The 22,010-nt window shown below is 45.4% G+C and overlaps 10 protein-coding genes across 15 annotated transcripts; 6 read left to right on the top strand and 4 right to left on the bottom strand.

Annotated features, from left to right (window-relative positions):
* The first annotated feature begins 45 nt into the window (after window positions 1–45).
* Window positions 46–1,241, top strand: LOC122619795. The gene has a single exon (XM_043796935.1). The coding sequence runs from the start codon at window positions 451–453 to the stop codon at window positions 1,105–1,107; it is 657 nt and encodes a 218-aa protein (XP_043652870.1). The 5' UTR covers window positions 46–450; the 3' UTR covers window positions 1,108–1,241.
* A 374-nt stretch (window positions 1,242–1,615) lies between these two features.
* Window positions 1,616–3,957, top strand: LOC122620462 (lysosomal acid phosphatase). Its single transcript, XM_043797938.1, has 7 exons — window positions 1,616–1,933; window positions 2,008–2,103; window positions 2,451–2,579; window positions 2,677–2,790; window positions 2,859–2,996; window positions 3,073–3,477; window positions 3,538–3,957. The coding sequence occupies exons 1-7, from the start codon at window positions 1,793–1,795 to the stop codon at window positions 3,700–3,702; spliced, it is 1,188 nt and encodes a 395-aa protein (XP_043653873.1). The 5' UTR covers window positions 1,616–1,792; the 3' UTR covers window positions 3,703–3,957.
* Window positions 3,958–3,997: 40 nt separating this feature from the next.
* Window positions 3,998–4,513, bottom strand: LOC122620463 (uncharacterized protein C15orf61 homolog). The gene is made up of 2 exons (XM_043797939.1): window positions 4,312–4,513; window positions 3,998–4,156 (listed from the first exon to the last, which is right to left on the bottom strand). The coding sequence occupies exons 1-2, from the start codon at window positions 4,511–4,513 to the stop codon at window positions 4,026–4,028; spliced, it is 333 nt and encodes a 110-aa protein (XP_043653874.1). The 3' UTR covers window positions 3,998–4,025.
* Window position 4,514: 1 nt separating this feature from the next.
* On the top strand, window positions 4,515–6,776 carry LOC122620461 (delta-1-pyrroline-5-carboxylate dehydrogenase, mitochondrial). The gene is made up of 3 exons (XM_043797937.1): window positions 4,515–4,656; window positions 4,873–5,453; window positions 5,511–6,776. The coding sequence occupies exons 1-3, from the start codon at window positions 4,577–4,579 to the stop codon at window positions 6,707–6,709; spliced, it is 1,860 nt and encodes a 619-aa protein (XP_043653872.1). The 5' UTR covers window positions 4,515–4,576; the 3' UTR covers window positions 6,710–6,776.
* A 62-nt stretch (window positions 6,777–6,838) lies between these two features.
* On the top strand, window positions 6,839–10,064 carry LOC122620460. Of its 5 annotated transcripts, none has more exons than XR_006326129.1 (3): window positions 6,839–8,964; window positions 9,027–9,256; window positions 9,310–9,451. XR_006326129.1 is itself a non-coding variant. In XM_043797935.1 (3 exons), exons 1-3 carry the CDS (start codon window positions 6,939–6,941, stop codon window positions 9,299–9,301), a joined length of 2,265 nt encoding a protein of 754 aa, XP_043653870.1. In that variant the 5' UTR covers window positions 6,839–6,938; the 3' UTR covers window positions 9,302–9,438. The 5 variants fall into 5 exon arrangements, 3 of the variants coding, with proteins under 3 accessions (XP_043653870.1, XP_043653871.1, XP_043653869.1); XR_006326130.1 differs by having other exon boundaries at window positions 9,297–9,438; XM_043797935.1 differs by having other exon boundaries at window positions 9,023–9,256; window positions 9,297–9,438.
* A 2,710-nt stretch (window positions 10,065–12,774) lies between these two features.
* Window positions 12,775–13,212, bottom strand: LOC122621293. The gene has a single exon (XM_043799116.1). The coding sequence runs from the start codon at window positions 13,183–13,185 to the stop codon at window positions 12,820–12,822; it is 366 nt and encodes a 121-aa protein (XP_043655051.1). The 5' UTR covers window positions 13,186–13,212; the 3' UTR covers window positions 12,775–12,819.
* Window positions 13,213–13,463: 251 nt separating this feature from the next.
* On the bottom strand, window positions 13,464–14,314 carry LOC122621292 (ADP-ribosylation factor-like protein 3). The gene is made up of 4 exons (XM_043799115.1): window positions 14,112–14,314; window positions 13,923–14,057; window positions 13,630–13,866; window positions 13,464–13,570 (listed from the first exon to the last, which is right to left on the bottom strand). Exons 1-4 carry the CDS (start codon window positions 14,250–14,252, stop codon window positions 13,523–13,525), a joined length of 561 nt encoding a protein of 186 aa, XP_043655050.1. The 5' UTR covers window positions 14,253–14,314; the 3' UTR covers window positions 13,464–13,522.
* Window positions 14,315–14,375: 61 nt separating this feature from the next.
* Window positions 14,376–16,032, bottom strand: LOC122621291 (ADP-ribosylation factor-like protein 3). 2 transcript variants are annotated; one of them, XM_043799113.1, is made up of 4 exons: window positions 15,895–16,032; window positions 15,006–15,134; window positions 14,811–14,942; window positions 14,379–14,749 (listed from the first exon to the last, which is right to left on the bottom strand). In XM_043799113.1, exons 1-4 carry the CDS (start codon window positions 15,895–15,897, stop codon window positions 14,474–14,476), a joined length of 540 nt encoding a protein of 179 aa, XP_043655048.1. In that variant the 5' UTR covers window positions 15,898–16,032; the 3' UTR covers window positions 14,379–14,473. The 2 variants fall into 2 exon arrangements, with proteins under 2 accessions (XP_043655047.1, XP_043655048.1); XM_043799112.1 differs by having other exon boundaries at window positions 14,376–14,749; window positions 14,811–15,134.
* A 174-nt stretch (window positions 16,033–16,206) lies between these two features.
* Window positions 16,207–18,243, top strand: LOC122621290 (RCC1 domain-containing protein 1). The gene is made up of 4 exons (XM_043799111.1): window positions 16,207–16,338; window positions 16,841–17,351; window positions 17,477–17,552; window positions 17,613–18,243. Exons 1-4 carry the CDS (start codon window positions 16,254–16,256, stop codon window positions 18,054–18,056), a joined length of 1,116 nt encoding a protein of 371 aa, XP_043655046.1. The 5' UTR covers window positions 16,207–16,253; the 3' UTR covers window positions 18,057–18,243.
* Window positions 18,218–18,970, top strand: LOC122621294. The gene is made up of 2 exons (XM_043799117.1): window positions 18,218–18,369; window positions 18,445–18,970. Exons 1-2 carry the CDS (start codon window positions 18,365–18,367, stop codon window positions 18,707–18,709), a joined length of 270 nt encoding a protein of 89 aa, XP_043655052.1. The 5' UTR covers window positions 18,218–18,364; the 3' UTR covers window positions 18,710–18,970.
* The last annotated feature ends 3,040 nt before the right edge of the window (window positions 18,971–22,010 follow it).

Raw genomic sequence — 22,010 nt, 5'->3', positions numbered from 1 at the left:
GCCTACATCAATAAGAGTGTTTTGAAACATCTAGAAAACATATTGTTTTGCGCCACTTGGTTGTCTGTGATGGTAGTGTTCGAATGTAACTAAGGCAAGCTATTTAAGCAACTTTCAAAATTCTCGTCGCATGAAATTCCAAATTTGTTTCGTCTTCAGTTTCCGGCAGACAAAGTCCTCACTTGGACAACGCCGCCATCGTCATCACCGCATCTGCTTGCAGCACTCCGCCTAATCCTCTAGAGAACTGGCACTCGATTCCCCCAAAACTGATGATCCTCGAACTTTGCATGCAGTTCCACTTCATGCGCGAATTGAGTGTTCGCATCTACTTTCTGCGAATGAGACTAGCCATAGTCAATCAACTGGCGCCAGTCGAGGACTTCTCCAACGAGCATTATTCATAAGATCGATAAGAAATCCCATTTATATAAAGACAAACTGGTCACAATGTCTGGATCGAGGCGACGCCGCAGCATGTTGGGATACTACGAGTACTTTATGCCGGGAATCTATGACTATCCGGTGATCCAATGTGCCGCGAGTGCAAACCGTTCCTATAGTATGATGGACCCACTACTGACCAGTGCCTCACCAACTTGGTCCATTCCCGATGGAAACGCCGCCTATGTAGCCGGGCCAATGGGCGTGATCAACTACCTGTCGGATATGCAAACGCACTTGGCTCTGCCAACCAGCGAAAATGTGGAAACTGGCCTGATTTGTACGACCATCGAGACCCATTCATGTTTCCATGGGCCACTTCCGGAATACGTTCAAGTGGAGAATGAACTCACCGATGACGAGGGATACGGCTATGAGATTCCCGAGCTTCTTCTCTGCTTCAACCATTCACATTCGGAGTCCGGCGGAGCTGATGAGTCCGGTGATTCGCAGCGTACATCAAGTAGTTGCTCCTCGGTGGAGATCAGCGAGCAGTCAGGATCGGGGGAATACGTTAAATCCGAATCGGTTCCCAAGAAGCGTAGGAAAGTATCGAAAAAGCGCATCTATACAGCCGAGCAGGGTTACGTGGTGGAGGAACCCACCAGCGAACCATCCGAGGATGATGACGAGCAACTGCCACCCACCAAATCCAGAAAATAGATATCACTGCGTATTCGAAAAGTTTCAGTTCAGCGTTGAAGTTCGACTGTAGACCTATATATTTTCAGAAACGTTACCCAATTTGATTTATCGTTGCAATTTGTAGTGATCAAAATATATATATTTTATACATACTTCGTTGTTATACATTTATCAATAATAGGAGCTCTAGGAACATGTCAAGTTGAAAGACAAATAACTTGAACAATAGGGCTTTCTTTTCAAATGCTTTTCACATGAGTGCAAATTGGCACAGCCCCATATAGTACACAGTAGCACCTAGTCGAGACCCAATTTGCACTGCCAATGAGCGACTAATTTAATTATTCGCACATGTTCAAAGACTGCTCTCAAAATCACACGGACAACTTGTCTCCCAGTCTCTCCGTTTGTCTCTAGCTCACTCTTTCTGTTTTGTATAGCCCTCTCTCTCGCTGCCTATCGCCCCCTCTCTTTCTGGTTGTGGTGGGGCAGTGCTCCATCGACAGCCGCTCAGTTGTTATACGGCTTTTGTTGCCATCGGACGTGACTTGTATTTGTTTATTATTCGTTTCGCTGACGGGGGCCAGCGAAATCGAAAACACTCGCTATAAAATAAACAAAAAACTATTTTTAGGCTGCAAATCTGAAATATATTTTCTCGATCAACTGCAGCAGCTGAGCATAGAGGCCCCCCTCTCTAATAATGGACTGCAAATCGCGACGCGGCACCAAAATATCGGTGATCGCCCTGGGAAGTGCCCTCTGTTTCGTCATGATGGCATACTTTGTGTTCGGCGACAGCAACGACGAGCAGGGTTTGCGGAATCTACGCATGATATCCATAGTAAGCTGCCGCCACCTCGGCCATTCAGCTGTATGCAACGCCCACTGAGCACTGCGTTTATTTATCCCCACCAGCTGTTCCGACATGGGGCCAAGAATCCCAGTGGCTTCTATCCGCTGGATCCGCACGCAGCCCACGACTGGCAGGGCGGGATGGGAGCCCTCACGCCGGTTGGTATTCCATATATGTACATATATCGTCCTTTTAAAGGGGTAGCTGATAGTCGAGGAAGTAGCTATAGCGATCTCCCTTGTGTTTATTTACTTTGCAGTTAACACACTTTATCGTACGAATTTTTACACTTTAAAAAGTATTTATTCAACGCTGGTCATGTAAATAAGTTCATTTAAGATCATCTATAACTCCAAACTTATTTAATTTCCTTTCTATGACTAATATTATTAAAACCACTGCCATCTTTATAGATATATAAAACTGATATATAAATATATTATTTTAAACATATTTTGATAAAGATATTAATACTTAATTCTGAATCCACATGGTCACTTGACAGAAGGGCAGCCTGCAGGCGTACAACCTGGGAAGGAATCTGCGCATGCGCTACTACCGGCTGCTGCCCCCGAACAGCCTGTACACCCAGCAGCAGGTGCATGTCCTCAGCTCGGCGGCGGAGCGGTGTGTGGTGCGTCAATCGTTCCGATAAGAAATCCTCTATAACCATTTGCTATCTGCCCCGAGATGGAGGTGCCCTAATCAGTTGGCCGTGTGTTATCTTTTAGATGAGCGCCCAGAGCGTCTTGGCCGGCATGATGCCGCCGCTGGAGAACAAGAATGTGCTGCCCATTCCCTGGCAGCCGGTGGCCGTCAATACGCTATCTCGCAATGAAGATATCGTGAGTGCAGTCGTATAGCCATTTGGCAAGTGCAAGTCATCAACCTAATACTATCACATCTCCATTAGCTATTGGCCCAAAAGAAACCGTGTCTGAAGTACGACCACATTCTGCAGAAGCTATACAAATCCCCGCCTCCTGAACTCCAGAAGCTCAACGAGGACAACCTGGAGCTGTACAAGCTGCTAACCAAAAACACAGGCAAGGTGGGAGAGAGTTGCACCCATATTGGTTGTTAATTCCATTATAAACTATCATTTCTGACTGCATATCATCCTTTAGAACATTTCAAACGTACTGGATGTGGAGCTACTTTATGGCACACTTAAAACCGAAGAGGAGGCTAGTCTGGTGCTGCCCGACTGGACGGAGAATATATACCCCGAGGAGATTAGGCCATTAGCTGAGCGTAGCTATATGCTCTTCACCGAAACCAATCTGATGAAGCGGATTAAAGGTGGAGCCTTCCTAACGGAAATACTCATCAAAATGCAGAATAAGCGCAAGAGGAATCTCAATCCCGATCGCAAAATTTTCCTGTACTCCGGGCATGATGTGACTCTGGTTAATGTGATGAATTCCTTGGGGATACTGGATCAGACTACCAAGCTTCCGGAATATGCATCGGCACTGGCGTTTGAGCTCCATCACAGCAAGTCGTTCAGTGATGGAGACTTTGAAGTGAAGGTTGGTGATAATGTAACTATTAACGTTGAGATTCTTACTAGTTTTTATGCCTTGTTGCAGTTGGTTTACTACTACAACAGCGAAGACAAATTCCCCAAGGAGCTGACCATTCCCAATTGCGATGCACCGTGCTCACTGACCCAGTTTGAGGCCTCTGTGAAGGCCCTGCTCCTGGATAACTATGATGAGACTTGTGAGAATCATCCGACCGATTGCAAAACATAAGATGTCTTCCAGTGTTCATCGTTCCTGGTTGTTGAAAGAGTGTTGTTCTGGGTTGTTGTTTAAGCGTCTGGCCATTTCCAAGAAACAGTCAGATGTTGTTTTGGGTAAATTTAAATAATTGGTTTCAATTAATAGCTGTAACATAACACTAAGTCAAGTAGCCACACAAAGTGAAGAAGTAAAGTGTAGTTATCTCAAAAAGACAAATACATATATGGATGAGAAGTCTTCAGTGTTCTCTTCTATTTACTTGTACTAAACATTATTTACTTGGATAAGCAGCCTTTTCCTTACATTTCACATTTGGCTGTTTCAAAATCACATCAAAAGCTTGAGCCCTTGTCCTCGGCATATAGAAAGTATATGGGAACCTTTACCGTCTCGCTGACATGAACGATCTCCGTGTGACTTATTAGACGGATGGCAGCCAGTCCATAGAAGAGCATTGGTAAGCCTGTGTAGAATTTAAGGATATGAAAGTTGTCTCTCAGGAGTTGGCTTAAACTTGAAAGGGGACATTCCAATATGAATTTTCGGATTCATTGCAGGGCATATCACCTTTCCGAGTTACCGCAGTCTTATGTAGCATAATCCAGTGGCTGGACTTACCCAAATTGATCACCTTAAGAAAGCGAAAGAACTTGTCCTCCAGCCAAAGATCCTGCACCTCCCGCTTGCTACAGTGGTACTTCATATAGGGATAACAGGCGGTGCGCAGTATGTGGTAGTTGGTTCCGCTTTCCAGGGTCCAATTAAAGTGCGACATTCCCCTCTGATCGTTGGCCACGTCGTGGAACTGGACTTGGAGCATAATCCTCGTTAGATCCGGTCAAAATACTCGGTTGGGGTTAAGGGAGTCCTACCTTCACGAAATATGATGTCCAAGGTGGCTCATGGCATTGTTTCAAATATGCGCTCAATACTTCCGAGGCTCGAGGCTTCAGTAAAAGGCGGGTAAGCTGCATTCCGTATCCAAATATTGAAACTATTGCATCACAAAATAATAACAATTGGTTTTCGTGGGTTTTGTTATTATTTTTGCACTCTTATCGAATCTACAGCTGTTCTGCTATCGATAATGCTCGATATCGATAGCAGCAGCGATAAATCGATAACTGTGCGTAATTTGAAATTCTTTTTTAAACGCATATTCTCCAACTTTTAATCCAGCCTCGTGTCGGTTAGAAGCACCAGCAAGAGACCCGAGCTATCGGAGCACTTTGCGCTGGATGAGGCGGTGACCAACGAGAAGCTGCTCCAGTATGACGAGGGTTCAAAGGAACGCACCGAGCTGGAGACCGCCCTGCTGGGCGTCCTCAACAGGGTGGAGCACGTTCCCATCGTTATCAACGGCCAGGAGTTCCAGGCCAAGGAGGACTTCCAGCAGGTGCTGCCCTACGACATCCAACAGCCCATCGCCCACTACGGCCATGCCCACCGCGTGCTCATCCAAATGGCCATCGACAAGAGCGTGGAGGCGCAGGTGAAGTGGGACAAGGTTCGTCTCAGCGATCGAATTGACATTTGGGAGCGGGCTGCGATGCTGATAGCCGGAAGATATCGCTACAATATCATTGCGGCCACGATGTTGGGCCAGGGGAAAACGCTGCGCCAGGCGGAGATGGACGTGGCCGAGCTGGTGGACTTTATGCGCATTAATCCCGTCTTCCTGCGTGAGCTGGCCAACTACGAACCCATTAGAGACACCCAAAGCAAATGCAGGAACTCCATGCGGTTGAGAGGACTTTCAGGTGGGTATCCATACAATTCATATGGATTTCTATACACTTATAACTTGCTATCTGCAGGATTTGTGGCTGCCATCAGTCCGTTCAACTTTACGGGCATCGCCGCCAATCTGGCCTATACGCCCGCCTTGATGGGCAACTCGGTGCTCTGGAAGCCCTCCGACTCGGCCATCCTGTCCAACTATTTCGTGTTCCAGGCCCTGCGGGAGGCTGGAGTGCCCGATGGTGTGGTGAACTTTGTGCCCGCCGAGGAGACAACGTTTGCTTCCGTAGTAACGCAACATCCGAAATTGGCGGGTATTAACTTCACTGGTACCTCAACGGTACTCAAGGTGCTCTGGCAACTGGTCGCCCAGAATATCGACTTCTACCAGAACTATCCCCGTTTGGTGGGCGAGGGAGGCGGCAAGAACTTCCACTTCGTGCACTCCTCGGCTGAGCCGGAAACGGCGGTGGCCTGTACGATAAGAGCTGCCTTTGAGTACGCCGGCCAGAAGTGCTCCTCCTGTTCGATGCTGTATGTCCCGGAGTCCCTGTGGCAGAACCACATACGTGAGCCTCTTCTGGGGATCACTGCATCCCTGGTCGTGCGACAAGATGCCACGTACTGCGATAGCTTCTGCTCGGCGGTGATCAACCGACGGGCCTACGATCGCATCTACATGTGGCTGAGGTACATCGACCAGAGTCCCAGTTGCCAGGTCCTCGTTGGAGGAAGCTGCGACAAGCGGCGTGGTTACTACGTAGATCCCACGGTGGTACTGGTCAAGGATCTGGACAATATCATATGTCGGGAAGAGCTGCTGGCACCCATCCTCGGTGTCTACGTCTATCCGGACCATAAGCTCAAGGAGACTATGGATAAGGTGGCAACGATTAATTACGGACTGACAGGTTCGGTGTTTGCCCAGGATCAGAGCTTCATCGAGCAAGCATACGATGCCTTCAGAGTCAATGTGGGCAACCTAAACGTAAATGACAAGTCCACCGGTTTGATGGTGGGCCAGCAGCCTTTTGGAGCGGGTCACATGACCGGCACCAGCGATAAGTTGGGCACTCCCCACTCCCTGCTGCGATGGACATCGCCACAGGTGATTAAAGAGTCCTACAAGCCACACAGAAACATCTACTATCCTTATATGCAAATCAACGATCAGGAGCACGACATGGTACCTATGAAGAATGAAGAAAGTGATGTGCTCTCGCAGGATGAATCCTTCTATGGGGACTTCAAGAATGAAGGCACTAAGGTGGTATAGGAAAATCCGGGACCTTTGTTTCATCAAAATTTCTGTGGCAATAAATATGAAAATAGCAAATGGTAAAGCATAGGGGTTTGATTATTTGGCTCAGCGTGTTCATAAATCTTAACTATTATTTCACTTATGGTGACCAATTATCTATACACTTTTTGAAAAAATGTCAGATATTTTGTACAATTAAACAACATTTTTTTATAATACTAAAGATTTGAAAGCAAAACATGAGATGTCCAGGCATCTGCTTCATATTGTTTGCATACTAGTTGTACCCAATCTGATTCCAATCAGTTGCACTGGGACAGCGGATAAGGAACTTAGTATGTCTCATAAGGAAGCCTCGTCTTGGTCGAGAATGCAGAAGGACTTGAGCCCGAAACATTACAATAGACTGTATGATGCCTATCGGGAGCGTTTAAAGGGGGAGGAATCCGGTAGTGCCGATGTCGAGGCAAAAATGGAATCAAAGGATCCAGTACCACCACAAAGAGATCTCACTTCCTTACCCAAAAAAACCGAAAAACTAAAGGCTAAAGAGAAAGGTACTTCAGAACTTTCCAACATCAAATTTGATGCCACCGATGATCGACCCGTGACATCAGGAAACTGTTTAGCTCGTCTTCCATATGGGAATAGAGAAAATCAAAGTGTTAAGGCTGTGGTTGAAGCCAATGCAGAAGTCGAAGATAAATCCCCGCTGGTAAGTAGTATGATTTTGCTGAAACTGGATGTCCCCGAAGATGTGCTTCGAGTTAAAACACCAGAAAAGGTCACGGATCCTGGAGAACGTCGAATTTTTGAGCTCCATCGCGTATACAACGAGTTCTTGAAAGCCTGGCAAAAGCCAACGCCAAGCTTGACCTCCTCCAAGTCGGTTCCAGCGAAAACTCCAAGCTCGTCGGGTTCCGTGAAATTAAGTGCATTATCAGAATTAATGGATGTGATTGAGCGTCTTCAGAAAAGCGATTTAGTCAGGGAATTGGCCGAAAAAATAAACGCAGAAATGGAACCCAATTTGCAGAATCAAATCAAGCAGGATGCTCTTCTAGTAACAGATAGTAGAGCCACATTGAGGGCTATAAAGAAAAATGATCTATCCGGGATCTTTGAAAATGTGGAGCCCGGAAGTGCCACCAATGCTTTTAAAAGCTTGCTAGATGATATCAACTCTAGAAGATCCAGCATTAAGGCTGGTGGACTTTACGATGAGTATAAGAAGGGCTTCTGTCAGCTATTCAGTGATCATAAATTTCCCAGAGAATCACAAATTACCAGTGAAGCGGATTATCCTTTGGATAGCGAGTCGAGTAGCAGGACGAACGGCGAGGACATCCTTCACAGTCAGTGTGAAAAACAAAACGCAACTACTGTTGAATGCGAAAAACCAGAAAGTAAGACCACAACCAAGATCTGTGTTCCGATTGAAAAACCAATCCCAAGCAAGGACTTGACTTGTGATAAGCCAAAAGTGACTACGCCAAAATGTAAGCAACCAGAAAGTAAAACCCCTACCACAACTACAAGCTGTGTTCCGATTGAAACGCCGAGGCAAAACAATAACTATCTGAAGGCCCTGGAAACATTTATCAAAATGAACAAGGAAAGTAATAAGAACGGCGGCCTGAAACCCTACTATTTACCAAACTCCAAAAATCGTCAGCTGGTTTGGAATGACATTCCTTTGATAAAGCCTGGTCTCAACGAATCACCCAAGATCACTTTCGAGAGCAAGCCGCAATTAAAGCCCGAAAAGAAGCCCGATAAGGTAACTTCTTCTAGGCCTGATTCCAAAACAGAAACTAAAGGGGTGATATCAGTTCCAAAAACACAAGCTTGGCAATCGGTTTTCTCAGGACTGGATCCCAAGCATATAATTGGTGGGTTAAAGGCCATCAAGCACTCGTCATTCTTCAACTTGGTGGATGAGTATCAGAAGCAAATCGATAACCTCAATCAGGCGTTGAAAACAAAGCAAAGCTGGTGGAAGGAGGTCCTGGAGAGAGGAAAACATCCTGCCAGGACACCCATGAAAAGGAACATACTCATGAGTAATACTCCAGCTGGATCCGTTTTGCAAACTCCGTTTCCCGAGGTTCTAGTCAATCAGCCCTCACAGCTGGGTAGTAGTAATGTCATTGATAAGATGGCCACTCAAATGAACCTGTCCCCATTGGAGGTGGCTCAAAGGATTGTGGGAACAGGTCAGAATTCTGTCGATGGCATTATGAGATATACACCTAGTCGTTTACAACCAGGTAAGTCAGTCAGTATATAGCTGTAGATCTATTAGAAATGATGCATATCATTTAAAAGCAAGTCCGATCGGAACTAGCTTCAAAAAGGAGTCAGAAATCAAGTGCCAAGTCCCAAGTCCACCAACACAGTCGCCGCAGCAACAGCCAGAGGACCAGACGGGGATTTCCCCGGTTCTAGATAAGATCCTGGAACGACTGGAGAACATTCAGGCAACCAAGTGCAATCAGTCGTCGGATGAGGAGGAGGAGAAGGAGAAGAAGCTGCCCTGCTGCTTCGTGGACCCAGCTGATGGTAAGAAGAGGCGATAGAACCTAGATTCATGTATGAAAAGTTTAAAACTTCAGGTGCCCCCTGCGATCTGAATGGATCCTGGGAATCTCAAGTCCTTGGCATTCGCATCAACATCAAGTCCCCGCCAACAGCACCAGATGGTGGGGAAATGGAAAAGCCCACCTGTTCCCAACACAAAGATCGTTCCTATCGCCGCACTAGGCGGCAGTGCGTCAAGATGACCAAGTCGCAGTTAAAGGACGCGGCCGAATTGAAAACCCCCAATTACCAAGGCATTAAACTCAATATCAGTGTGCAGGAGACAGTGCCGCCGAGAGCCCACGATCTGCTGGATAATCTCACCGATTGGCATTTCTCCGGGCAAACTGTGATGGTCCTCGGTGGGCCGATTTCGCTATCCTTCCGCAAGGCGAATTCCAATCTGATCGGACACTTTGTTGGCTATTGTCGCACCTGCGGCTGTGTGGACACCATTTTCGGCTCCTGGAGCTTCTGTCAGCCGTCGCGGGATTGCCAGGACATCTGCATGTCGATTGTGGACAGACGGGATATGCTGCGGCGATACAGCATGGATGAGCGGCGAAAGAATCGCTTCAAGGAGCTGCTCTACATGGGCAGCAAGTTTGCCAAAATGGAAAAGGAACGCCAGCAGGTCGAACAGGAAAAGTGCCACAAACTCGAGCCGCAAGCTGCAGGTGAAACGAATGCGCATATTCCCAAAACCATTGGTCAATGTTGATCTCACAATTTATTTTTATTTTCTTACTTAAGTTACTTTTTATTTTTTATAATTTTTAAACAAGTTTGTTTGAGAGAAAGTTTCATCTAATAAAGTTAATTAGCAAAAATTCAGAGAAATTTATCAACCGACCGGCGTTTCCGACCATATAAAGTATATATATTCTTGATCAGGATCAATAGCCGAGACGATCTGGCCATGTCCTTCTGTCCGTCCGTCTGTCCGTCCGTATGAACGTCGAGATCTCAGGAACTACAAAAGCTAGAAAGTGTGCGGGGTTTTGTGTGTGGTGTGTAAGTAAGTAAAATGCTCTGGGCTGCGGGGTCTAGGTTGATCAATATACAACTAACTTAAATTAAACCGAATCAAGTTGGGAATTATTTGTAAAGTAAAATGTAAAAATTAATATGTAAAATGTAACATGCGGGCTGTGGGGGCTGTGCGGGGGCTGTGCGTGGGCTGTGCGGGGGGTGTGCGGGGGCTGTGCGGGGTCTGGGCTGCGGGGTCTGGGTAGATCAATATACATCTAACTAAAATTAAACCAAATCAAGTTGGGAATTATTTGTAAAGTAAAATGGAAAAATTGATATGTAATATGTAAAATGTAAAATGCGGGCTGCGGGGTGCAGGGTCTGGGCTGCGGGGTCTGGGCTGCGGGGGCTGTGCGGGGTCTGGACTGCGGGGTCTGGGTAGATCAATATACATCTAACTAAAATTAAACCAAATCAAGTTGGGAATTATTTGTAAAGTAAAATGTAAAAATTAATATGTAATATGTAAAATGTAAAATGCGGGCTGCGGGATGCGGGGTCTGGGCTGCGGGGTCTGGGCTGCGGGGGCTGTGCGGGGTCTGGGTAAATCAATATACATCAATATACATTATTTGTAAAGTAAAATGTAAAAATTAAACCAAAGCAAGTTGGGAATTATTTGTAAGTAAAATGTAAAAATTAATATGTAAAATGTAAAATGCGGGCTGCGGGGTGCGGGGTCTGGGCTGCGTGGTCTGGGCTGCGTGGGCTTTGCGGGGGCTGTGCGGGGTCTGGACTGCGGGGTCTGGGTAGATCAATATACATCTAACTAAAATTAAACCAAATCAAGTTGGGAATTATTTGTAAAGTAAAATGTAAAAATTAATATGTAAAATGTAAAATGCGGGCTGCGGGGTGCGGGGTCTGGGCTGCGGGGGCTGTGAGGGGGTCTGTGCGGGGGCTGCGGGGTCTGGGCTGCGGGGGCTGTGCGGGGGCTGCGGGTTCTGGGCTGCGGGGGCTGTGCGGGGTCTGGGCTGCGGGGTCTGGGTAGATAAATATACATCTAACTAAAATTAAACCAAATCAAGTTGGGAATTATTTGTAAAGTAAAATGTAAAAATTAATATGTAATATGTAAAATGTAAAATGCGGGCTGCGGGGTGCGGGGTCTGGGCTGCGGGGTCTGGGCTGCGGGGGCTGTGAGGTGGTCTGTGCGGGGGCTGCGGGGTCTGGGCTGCGGGGGCTGTGCGGGGTCTGGGCTGCGGGGTCTGGGTAGATCAATATACATCTAACTAAAATTAAACCAAATCAAGTTGGGAATTATTTGTAAAGTAAAATGTAAAAATTAATATGTAAAATGTAAAATGTGGGCTGCGGGGTGCGGGGTCTGGGCTGCGGGGTCTGTGCGGGGGCTGCGGGGTCTGGGCTGCGGGGGCTGTGCGGGGTCTGGGCTGCGGGGTCTGGGTAGATCAATATACATCTAACTAAAATTAAACCAAATCAAGTTGGGAATTATTTGTAAAGTAAAATGTAAAAATTAATATGTAAAATGTAAAATGTGGGCTGCGGGGTGCGGGGTCTGGGCTGCGGGGTCTGGGTAGATCAATATACATCTAACTAAAATTAAACCAAATCAAGTTGGGAATTATTTGTAAAGTAAAATGTAAAAATTAATATGTAATATGTAAAATGTAAAATGCGGGATGTGGGGTGCGTGGTGCGGGGTCTGGGCTGCAGGGTATGTGCGGTGGCTGCGGGGTCTGGGCTGCGTGGGCTGTGCGGGTGCTGTGCGGGGTCTGGGCTGCGGGGTCTGGGTAGATCAATATACATCTAACTAAAATTAAACCAAATCAAGTTGGGAATTATTTGTAAAGTAAAATGTAAAAATTAATATGTAAAATGTAAAATGCGGGCTGTGTGGTGCGGGGTGCGGGGTCTGGGCTGCGTGGTCTGTGCGGGGGCTGCGGGGTCGGGGTGCGGGTGCTGTGCGGGGTCTGGGCTGCGGGGTCTGGGTAGATCAATATACATCTAACTAAAATTAAACCAAAATGAAAACGTAAAAAAAGTAAAATGTCAAATGTAAAATGCGGGCTGCGGGGTGCGGGGTCTGGGCTGCGGGGTCTCGGCTAGAAAGTTCAGATTAAGCATAGAGACTCCAGAGACATAGAAGCAGCGCAAGTTTGTCGATTCATGTTTCCACGCCCACTCTTACGCCCACAAACCGCTCAAAGCTGCCACGCCCACACTTTTGAAGTGTTTTGATATTTTTTCATTTTTGTAATTTCTATCGTCTTTTTAAAAACCTTTTAGCCACGCCCACTCGGGCAAACGGCAAAAACATTCAGTGTTAAAAACTCTCCTTCGCACTTCAAATAGCTGAGTAACGGGTATGAAATAGTCGGGGAACTCGACTATAGCGTTCTCTCTTGTTTTGAGTTTCGTTTAATAAAATCAGTTTGGAAAAAAAGGTGCTCAAAGGAATAATGTGATCAGCCAAATGTCAAGCCAAGTAATAAACACAGTTGGAATTTTATAGTTTAAGTTCACGATTTATTTTGCCACTAGTTCTGAGTTTACATTCCATTGGCCTGGCTCATTTGGTGGTGAATGAAGGACATGGTGAATCCAATCGATCGCCTAACGCAGTGCACGTCCATCTGGCCATCCAAGATGCACTGCCTCAACTGACTCACGGCGTAGTTTCCGATCCTTTCCTTGGTACTCTCGTTGTCAATACGTTCCAGTCGCTTATCCACCTTGTGCATCAGGATGTAGGCCTCGGGAAAGTGGCCCACATCGCAGGGCCATTTGATGGAGTGCGGATGGGAATGGCTTAGACTTGGCACCTGGGACGAGTTATCCTCCTCAGACGAACGAATATTCCTGGCCTGGACCACAACCAGGGCCGAGATGAGTAGAATCGCGAGAGTTGAGTTCATGGCAACGACTGCTGTTAAACTGTGCCAAACAATTCTATAGCCAACTCTTTTATAGGCCACAAACGCAGCAATAACTGATAACTGATAATGCAAAAGGGCTTTGTCCTCACAATGTTGCTATTCAGCCACGAGTTTTTCAATTATTGACAGGGGTCAATGTCAAATCGCTGATTAGCAGATGGCTGCAATAATGTACTAATTAAAAAACTATATGCATCATTATTTGTTGCAAATAATTCATTCAATTAAATGCAACAAACTATGCTTACTAAATTACGTTAAATATATATTCAATATATTATTAATTAGATTTGTGAAAATATAAAAATTTGATAAATTATCTCCTGTTCCCATTGATCTTTTCGTTAATCCAATGTACGATGTCCTGGCGAGTCAGTACATGTTAAATGAAAGAATTTCTAAAATATGGAGCACAACATATACCTGAACACCAGAACCTGTCCGCGTTGAACATTCCTTAAAAGTCCAATCTCGAGCATTCAGGCGATCCAGACCCATCAAATCGATAACTGTGGACATGGACAGAGATCCCGAGGCGTCCTTTTTGTTGGACACGATCAGCAGGGGAGCCTTATCCAGTTCCTGATGCATCAGCACGTCGCATAGAACACAGCGAGCCTCGCTTAGCCGCAGTGCATCCGTGCTATCCAGTACAAAAATCTACAGTTCAGGGATTATAGTAAAATCTACAAGTTCCAAAAAGAGACTTATCTCACCAAAACCTTAACTTTTTTGTAATAGTTTGGCCAGATTTGGCGATTCTTCAGTTCCCCGTTAATATCCCACAACTGCACTCTAGAGTTATTGATTGTGAAGCTCCATTCACTGGCTTGTTTGCCAGGTTCCTTGGACTGTGAATATGTTATGGTAGCAATATATGTATGTATATTCATATATGGCCTTACATCTCCATTGAAAATCTCCGCCAGGCTGGCTGTCAAGGTGGATTTTCCCGCATTATCTAATCCCAATATGAGCAGACAGGATTTCTGAGAGCCTGCGGGCAGGATCTTTCTTATGAACGCAACAGGTCCGTAAAAACACATGGGGATCGGAATTTATTGTGTGAATCTTCGGTTCAGATTACTGGTAAAAATAAATGACTGAACTAGCACCGCCTTCTCCACTAAACAATCAGTTTATATTTATATTATATTTCATATTAGATAAATTACTGTTATTGCTGAGGTGAAACAAAATGTGGTACGTATATTTAGCTCTTAGGGACAACTTAACAGGCGAAGATTAGAATAATTTAGATTTTAGATTACTTCTTCATGTTCTTGCAGACCCAGTCCATTCCCTCCTTGAGTCCAGTGCCATCCACAGCGGTGCAGGCCTTGATCTCCCAGGTTCGTCCCTGCAATTGCACCAGGCTCATCTTCTCGGCCACCTCGGAGGCACTCATGGCATCCGGCATATCCTGTTTGTTGGCGAAAATCAGCACGGGAACTTGCTTCAGCCGATTATCCATGAGCATTTCAAATAGTTCGCTACCCGCTTCGGCCAGTCGAGTCCGATCCGTACAGTCAATTACATAGATCTTAAAGATAAACCACATATTTAGCATACTACTTAGAGTTTACAATATATATAATTTTTACCAGCACATCAGTATTCGCAAAGTAGTTCTTCCAGTATGGACGTATCTTCCATTGACCACCGATATCCCATACATTCAGCTTGAACCCATCGGCTGCCACGGACTTGATGTTAAAGCCCGCCGTGGGCGTTACCTGCGGGATTTCACTCCGTATTTTATGGGGAAAACGGAAGAAGTTCGCCGCCCTTATACGCACCGTGGTTATGTCCTCCGATGCCAGCTGCTTCAGTATCGTGGTCTTGCCCGCATTATCCAATCCCAGCAGCAGGATGCGAGCCTCCTTTTCCGGATTGGGTCTCAGTTTACGCAACAGCGATAGCAGACCCTAAAATATTGAAGCTATTAAGTCGTTTTCGTAAAAAGAAATACATTCTATCTAGTTTTTAGAAGGTTAAGTTCCAGCACCTAATTACCAGTACGTCTCTTTTGATGCCATTTAGTCTAGAGTTGGTAGTTTCCTCTGTTATAAATTCATTAAAATTCTCAAGAAATGTATATATTTTTACAAACATATGTTAGTAAACACACATGTTGTGTTATTATCAATATAGGCGGTGTAAAGTTTGTAAAAAAAGGCTTGCACTTAAAACGTGCCCTTAGTGATTAAAATTAAAAAGCTTATCAACTGGTGAACTACACTAAATATTGTTTGAATTGAGATAAGAGCTGGTCAAAGAAAACAAAAACCAGGTTGAGCTTACTGATTTTAGAAACTCATGAAAATAAAATAAATGTATTGTGTTTATTGAGTACTCAATGTAAGAATGTGTCATGTGCACGAATAACTAAGAGTCTTACTTAAAAGTTAAGAGCTCTATTTATTTCATTGTTGTAGAAACAAGGTTTTTAATTCAACAAGTGCTAATTCTTTGTTTGCCGAGCCACCCTTTTCTCTTTTGAAACCCGATAGGTGCGCGCCAAAAACTTTTGTCGCAGTGCTGAAAAAAGTTCTGCTCTAGCAAAACAGTGTTGTATAGTTGCGAAGGCGAGTTTCCATGGCGACGATCGCAAAATGAAAACAAATCGTGCAATTACGGAACAACAAGGCACTTAATTGGCCATTACGGAAGCGGGAGATAACCTACCATCGTCTAATCAACGCGGGAATATCAGCCAGGAGGCGCTGCGATCTCCGATCCGTATCTGTATTCCACAGATTTGGCAATCCGCTGGCCGCCCAACGACGGTGTCTTCTGGTGGCGAATTCAGGAAAACTCGGAAAACTCGAGAATTGGATCAACTTCAACCACCAAACACAACATCACTGGCTCGGCGCTGCACGACTACTGGCACTACTGAAAATTCACTCAACGCTCCAACAAATTCCGACAACACAAACAGCAACAACGGTCGCCGAGCAACCGCTGCAAAGGATTGAAGGGGGGGTGGGGACGGGGGCGACGTGGTCGAGCGGTATTCGAATTGGAACGGGAACGGGAAGAAGATGCCGCTGCTATTTACGGGCTTCAACGCATTTGGCCAGCATGAATGTGTAAGCGGCGACGTCGACTGCGCAGCCGGCTTCAGCGGTTTGTAACCGGCAACAAAAGCCGCCGATCACTTAGTTGCTACAGTGGACACTCGCTATAGATACCGCTGGCATACAGACAGCTTTTGCCGTCTTTGTAATTAAAAAAACTCGCCTTTTTACTATACTATGCCATTATTTAAAATTTAAAGCAGATGTTTATAAGATTTCTTGTATAGAACCTATAGCGTATAGGCAAATTTCATAAAGATATTTACAATAATAACTTTTTATATAATATCTTTAATAATCTTTGCATATTCCTGTTCATGCACAGAATACAGCCTGAATTTTAATTGATAGTGACAAAGTAAATTACACATCGGTACTTGGTGCCAATTGCTTTTTTTGATTGCCTGTGTAGATAGCAAAGAAATTGATAAATTGATTTTTTTGATTGCCTGTGTAGATAGCAAAGAAATTTATAAGCTGAATACTTAGGTCTAATCTTTGTAGGGGGTTTTCACCGTGTGTGTACTAATTCAGTCCTGCCTTTATTACAGAATTAAATGCGACTCAGAACCAGTGCACGATTTCGATCGGCTGGCGGTATGCGGCCCTCGCTTTTGGCCGGAAGTTGTGCCTGCGTGGGCTCTTGGATGATGGCCCAAATGAGTGCGTGACCCTGGAGGCAACGGGGGACATAAGAGCCCTGGCTGCCTGCGATTCCCACTGCCTGGTGCTACTCCAAAGTGGTCAGCTTTACAGGGTGCAGCCCAAACTGCAGGCGGAACTGGTGGCTGTTAGACTAGAAGCTCCGCCCAGATCCAATTCGGGTACAAAGCGCTCTATCTTTGGGGCTGCCAAGGCGCCCTCGTCGCCGATCATAGAGCATATTGCGTGTGGATCGCACATAAACGTAGCGATCAGCTCGGAAAACTGCATCTACAGCATTCCCAGTTGCCTGCATCAGTTTTCCGAGCGCCAGTTTCGGGTGAAGCAGCTCCAATGTGGCCACGAACATGCCGTGCTCCTCAATGCCAACGGTGACGTGTTCACCTGGGGAAATGGACTGTAAGTAAAGGTCATGATGAATGCGTTGCTTGTGCAAAAGTAGCTTCTTAGATTTGTAGGCCCAATTAACGAGTATCATATTCTAATTTCATATAATTTCTGCACATCTGTGTCACAATTAACAGCCGCGGACAGTTGGGTCTCGCGGAGCTGGGAGTGGAGGAGACGCCGCAACTGCTGGAGGCGCTGGCGGGGATCAAGGTATATACATATTTGCCTTATCCACTTATCTTGGCTGTGAATTATTCAAGTGTCTTACAGATAACTCAAATTGCTGCCGGTGGTTGGCACAGTGCGGCCATATCCGCCTTCGGAGACCTCTACACCTGGGGCCTCAACAGCAGCGGTCAGCTGGGAATGCGTGTGATGAAACCCGGTGGCGTCCTCAAAGAGCCCACTGTATATCCGCTGCCCCAATTGCAAGATCTGGCCGAATGTACGTGCCTCCAAGGCGGGGAGGGCAACGATGATTGTGCACTGCTGAGGGTGTTCGCTGGATCTCGTCACACTCTGCTGATCCGCCGGTGCGGGCGGCTATGGGTCAGTGGTTGGTGCAAGCACGGTCAACTTGGCAGGCAGCTCCAAAACCTGTCTTATGTGGATGCCTTTCAGGCCCTGGAGGGTATCACGTTGAATCCGACTGCGGATGATGTTCTCTGTGGGCCCTGGTCGACGCTGCTCCATTTGAAGGCATCGTTGGATTGAAAACACATAGCTTTTAAAGGGGCTTTACTTTTGTAGCAGCTACCAAGTTGAACTCAGCTTGGACACAAACCAGTTTACATGTCAATTTACGTGCATACTTTTCAGCGCGTAGGGTCATGTAAAATGTATTATATCATTTTACTTGTCTCTTATCTACTTCGTAAATAGGAAATATGCTGTACTTAAACTTCTTTATTTTATTGCATACATAGGTATGCAAGTAGGCCTTGGAATAAGTGTTTCCTCCACTTTTGTTTAGCACAACTAAATTACCAAAGACAGGCTGGAAGTGCGGATTGTCCTTGAGCATGGCGTAAGTTGAGATCTATGCAGGATCAGAGACGTTGGCCTGTAAAAAACTTCCGCCTTTCCCATTTCCACTCCCCAGTCCCAGTATATTCTTCGTTTTAATCTGGCGCCTGACCGTGCAAATGATGTATCCATACGGATACATGGGCTGTTCGCTGCAGGATGCGTTGGATAATGAGCATCTGGTATGGAACAAGGGCGATCGCATGGAAAACCAGTTGATGATGCTGATAAGGGACTCCATTCGCACCACACTCCTGTTCGTGCTGATGATCGAGGTGATGCAGTCGATGAATGAAGCCGTGAATATTCCGATCCCGATGGTCATGGCCGCCAGACTTTAGTCTTCGATCTGAACTCTGGCCCTGCTTACTTGCTATAGATGCTCTATAGAAGCTCCAGTCCGTTTATTGCCCCATCAAAACAACAGTGCTCAAATAATTTCGAGTTGGGGTAGGACCGCCATTGTGCCAACGTTCGTCGACTTTGTCGTTGTCGTCGCTGCCCATTTAATCAGTAAATTTTATTTTTAAAAATGTTATTAAACAATATTTGCCTTAGCAAAAGTCCGACGCTCGCAGTGCAATAAACTTTTCAGCACTTGAGCCGTTCGCCTGACTAAGTGACTAAATGACTGATTGACTGACCGACTGATTGACTGACTGACTCACTGACTGACTGATTGACCGAACGTACGAACGACTGACGTTGGAATTTATTTCTTTGTTTTAACTTTAACTCGACGCGATTATTTCGATTTCGTGGAAGTGCGTTACTGGCGAAGGTTTCGATAGGAATTTCATGCGTCGTATACAGGCTACACTCGTTACGATAACAGTTTAATTGATTCGATTGGGAAATGCTCAGTTTGATTGCTCATGACTTCTTAAAGTGGAATTTTTTCAGAAAACTGCATGCTTCGGAGATTGGTTATGCAGCTGATTACAAAGCTTGTTATACAATAATATATTACAAAGTTATATATTGTATTATATTGTAATGTATGTATACATCTACAAATCTAGAAAATTCAGAAGTGCATTTCTTACAAATTTTGATATTTCCGAATTGGTTAATCAACACCCCAGCATTTGCTATAGTCAATGTCTACCGTTTCCTATAGGCGAATTTTCCGCCTTATAGTCCGCGAGCGAGTTCAACGCTTTTGTGTTATTTGCCAAATGAAAAAGTAAAAGCAAATGTTTATCTTATAATGCACTGGGTGGCAGTTCAGTGCAGTTCTGGCGACACGCACACATGTGGTGCGTAGACAGGCTTTGCTTTTGGGCTTTACTTTTTCATTTTATGACCGTTTCTTAGTTTTTCCCCTCTTTTTAAGTTGGCAAATATTGTTATCATCGAACAAAAAAAATGAAACTCCCGCTGGAAAATAAGCAATGAAGTGGGAAGGCTTGTCACTTTTAGGTCGCAAAACTATTTGCTGCTAGAAATTGCCACCGCACGGTGACTGAGAGAAAGAGAGGGTCAGTTGCGTCCAGAAAGAGATGGCTAGATCGACGGGGAGTTCAAGCGCCTTGCTCAAGGCAATTGCTGTCTGCAGCTTATCAGGGCAACTGGAAACACTCCAAGCAGCAAGTACGAAAAAAGTGCTAATTGTAAGCACCCCCACCCCTCCCCCCCACAATTTCCAAGGGGGCACTCTTTTCGTTACTCGAAAATTATAATTCATGCGTGCCAGCAGACGCCAAAGTTTCAACAGAACTCAGTCAATCATAACCAAAAAAAAAGAGAATAAAACCAACAACAAGAACAACAAAAAAGGTGCCCAAGAACACTCCTCTTTGGCCTGAAAGTTGTCTGCACCTTCGGTTTGGGGAGTGCTTATGTTTGCCCTCTGTCCAGGGGGAGATCCCTCCTCCAAGTGCGTGCCACTCCGCATGCAACGCTGAGCAAGTGGCCACCAGTAGTCGATTCATAGTCGGATCCATGCCCATGCCCATGCCCATGTCCATACCCATGTCCATGTCCATGTCCAGAAGTTGAACCATCAACACCCGCCTCAATAAAACTGCAGGGAGCGCTCGGCAGCGACTTGGTGTTAAGTAAATTGTGCTATTTTCGAAATTAATTAGGCGTGGATGGAATATAACTGTTAGAAACAGAAATATTTAAAATTATAGCATAGGCAATATGGCTTACAGAATTAAGCTCCATGGAACTATCAGACTAGGCTTATGTTTATAGTGTAATAATAGTTTTAAAGAGCATATCTAAATACCTTTATTTCATTTTAATGAGTATCTACTGTACTCGCATAGGCCCATTTTGGTGAGCATTAGCTGGCCCATTCGCATTTCCACTCCCATTTCCTGACCTACGTACATATCTTGGCTGGGCCGTTTTGGCCAGGCCAGCACATGCTCGTGTTGACTATCTGTGTGTGCCCACTGTCTATTTGCTTTTGGGCGTACATTGAACCGCAATGGGGCCAGAACACGGCGCCACCCCCAACTAATCATCACTTTGTTGCTGCGTTAATGACTCGCCTTGGATTTGCCAGCTCCAACTCCCTTTGGAGCTACCCATTTAAGTGAATGCACCAAAAACAAAAAAAAAACAAACACAAAATGTAGAGGGGCATGCCGCACGGGGAAAAAGGAAGTCGTGTTGGAGAGCGTGTTCCCAAAACGTTTTGGCATCCCAAATGGATGTCGGGAGCTCCGGCTCCTCCCCTATCACTCAAAGTGCCATAAAAATTATGCATGAATGTATTTGCTTCATTTCTGCACTCCTTTCTTTTTTTTTTTTAGCTTTGCGTACTTTCTAACCAAATATAAAAGTGCCGCACCCCCCGAAAAAAAGTAAAAATCTACAAAAAAAAAGGGAATACGAAAATGAAACGAATGCAGAAGCGTCGCATTTTTACGGCTCCATTCATGTGACGACGGAAGTGTCAAGTGGCTGTTGGCAACTCGTCGTCGACGAGCAAAACTTCCCAACCTTCCAGCCCAAAAACAGAAAAAAAATATGAGGAAAACCCTACCCCAACCACCCACTTTTCCTGGGCGTCCTTTTCGTCAACGTCGCCTCTGTGCATCGAAAATGCCGTTATTGTTGCCAGTTGTCTACATGCTCTATGCTCCCATGTACATCACATCACATCGCATCGGAACCCCGGATCCCCGGGTGCCCGGGTCTCCCCATTTCGTTTTTTTTTTTAGTACCACCATGTGGCTCCTCCGAAACCTTTCCACAAATGTCTACTACGTGTGCCCAAGTTGCATTGCCGCTCTCTTTCACACCCGCTATCCCCGTCTCTTTCGCCAGTGGCGTCTGTCGTCGAGTGGGCAAACTTTTTAGCGTATGAATGTGTATGTTTCGTTTTTCACCATTATATTTCTTCTTCTGTTTTTTTTTTCTCACATTTTTCCCCATTTTTGCCATTTTTTTGTGTGTACTTTGCTTCATTTTTCTATGCCCTTCATTTAGCTGGCTTTGTTCTTTTTTGGGGTACAGTTGTGCTCGTAGGGTTAAGTAGCCTCCGACTCGGACGAATAAGTAGCTGCAGTTGACAGATCCGAAACTTGACGTTTGCACTTTTCGAATTAAGAAGCAGAATGGTTCTTGAGACGACAGGAAGTAGGGAAAATATCTGTCAAAAAATAATGATTGGATAGAGTAAAC

The sequence above is a fragment of the Drosophila teissieri genome, chromosome 3R (assembly GCF_016746235.2).
Source record: "Drosophila teissieri strain GT53w chromosome 3R, Prin_Dtei_1.1, whole genome shotgun sequence".
Taxonomy (NCBI): domain Eukaryota; kingdom Metazoa; phylum Arthropoda; class Insecta; order Diptera; family Drosophilidae; genus Drosophila; species Drosophila teissieri.
The sequence above is the reverse complement of the archived record's forward strand: the minus strand, read 5'-3'. Positions and strand labels throughout refer to the sequence as shown.

Bases quoted from the DNA above. Each gene is read 5' to 3' on its own strand.
- LOC122620462 (XM_043797938.1), top strand. From the start codon at position 1,793: ATGGACTGCAAATCGCGACGCGGCACCAAAATATCGGTGATCGCCCTG. The intron at 1,934-2,007 runs GTAAGCTGCCGC...TATCCCCACCAG, and splicing joins ATCTACGCATGATATCCATA to CTGTTCCGACATGGGGCCAA. The intron at 2,580-2,676 runs GTGCGTCAATCG...GTTATCTTTTAG, and splicing joins CGGCGGCGGAGCGGTGTGTG to ATGAGCGCCCAGAGCGTCTT.
- LOC122619795 (XM_043796935.1), top strand. From the start codon at position 451: ATGTCTGGATCGAGGCGACGCCGCAGCATGTTGGGATACTACGAGTAC.
- LOC122621291 (XM_043799112.1), bottom strand. The intron at 14,750-14,810 runs GTAAAAATTATA...TTTATCTTTAAG, and splicing joins TTGCGAATACTGATGTGCTG to ATCTATGTAATTGACTGTAC.
- LOC122621290 (XM_043799111.1), top strand. From the start codon at position 16,254: ATGCCGCTGCTATTTACGGGCTTCAACGCATTTGGCCAGCATGAATGT. The intron at 17,352-17,476 runs GTAAGTAAAGGT...CACAATTAACAG, and splicing joins TTCACCTGGGGAAATGGACT to CCGCGGACAGTTGGGTCTCG. The intron at 17,553-17,612 runs GTATATACATAT...AGTGTCTTACAG, and splicing joins AGGCGCTGGCGGGGATCAAG to ATAACTCAAATTGCTGCCGG.
- LOC122621292 (XM_043799115.1), bottom strand. From the start codon at position 14,252: ATGTGTTTTTACGGACCTGTTGCGTTCATAAGAAAGATCCTGCCCGCA. The intron at 14,058-14,111 runs GTAAGGCCATAT...ACATATTCACAG, and splicing joins CGGAGATTTTCAATGGAGAT to TCCAAGGAACCTGGCAAACA. The intron at 13,867-13,922 runs GTGAGATAAGTC...CCTGAACTGTAG, and splicing joins ACAAAAAAGTTAAGGTTTTG to ATTTTTGTACTGGATAGCAC.
- LOC122620463 (XM_043797939.1), bottom strand. From the start codon at position 4,513: ATGCTCCAAGTCCAGTTCCACGACGTGGCCAACGATCAGAGGGGAATG. The intron at 4,157-4,311 runs GTAAGTCCAGCC...AATTCTACACAG, and splicing joins TCTTAAGGTGATCAATTTGG to GCTTACCAATGCTCTTCTAT.
- LOC122621293 (XM_043799116.1), bottom strand. From the start codon at position 13,185: ATGAACTCAACTCTCGCGATTCTACTCATCTCGGCCCTGGTTGTGGTC.
- LOC122620461 (XM_043797937.1), top strand. From the start codon at position 4,577: ATGATGTCCAAGGTGGCTCATGGCATTGTTTCAAATATGCGCTCAATA. The intron at 4,657-4,872 runs GTAAGCTGCATT...CTTTTAATCCAG, and splicing joins GAGGCTTCAGTAAAAGGCGG to CCTCGTGTCGGTTAGAAGCA. The intron at 5,454-5,510 runs GTGGGTATCCAT...TGCTATCTGCAG, and splicing joins GCGGTTGAGAGGACTTTCAG to GATTTGTGGCTGCCATCAGT.
- LOC122620460 (XM_043797934.1), top strand. From the start codon at position 6,939: ATGTCCAGGCATCTGCTTCATATTGTTTGCATACTAGTTGTACCCAAT. The intron at 8,965-9,022 runs GTAAGTCAGTCA...ATCATTTAAAAG, and splicing joins ACCTAGTCGTTTACAACCAG to CAAGTCCGATCGGAACTAGC. The intron at 9,257-9,309 runs GTAAGAAGAGGC...TTAAAACTTCAG, and splicing joins CTTCGTGGACCCAGCTGATG to GTGCCCCCTGCGATCTGAAT.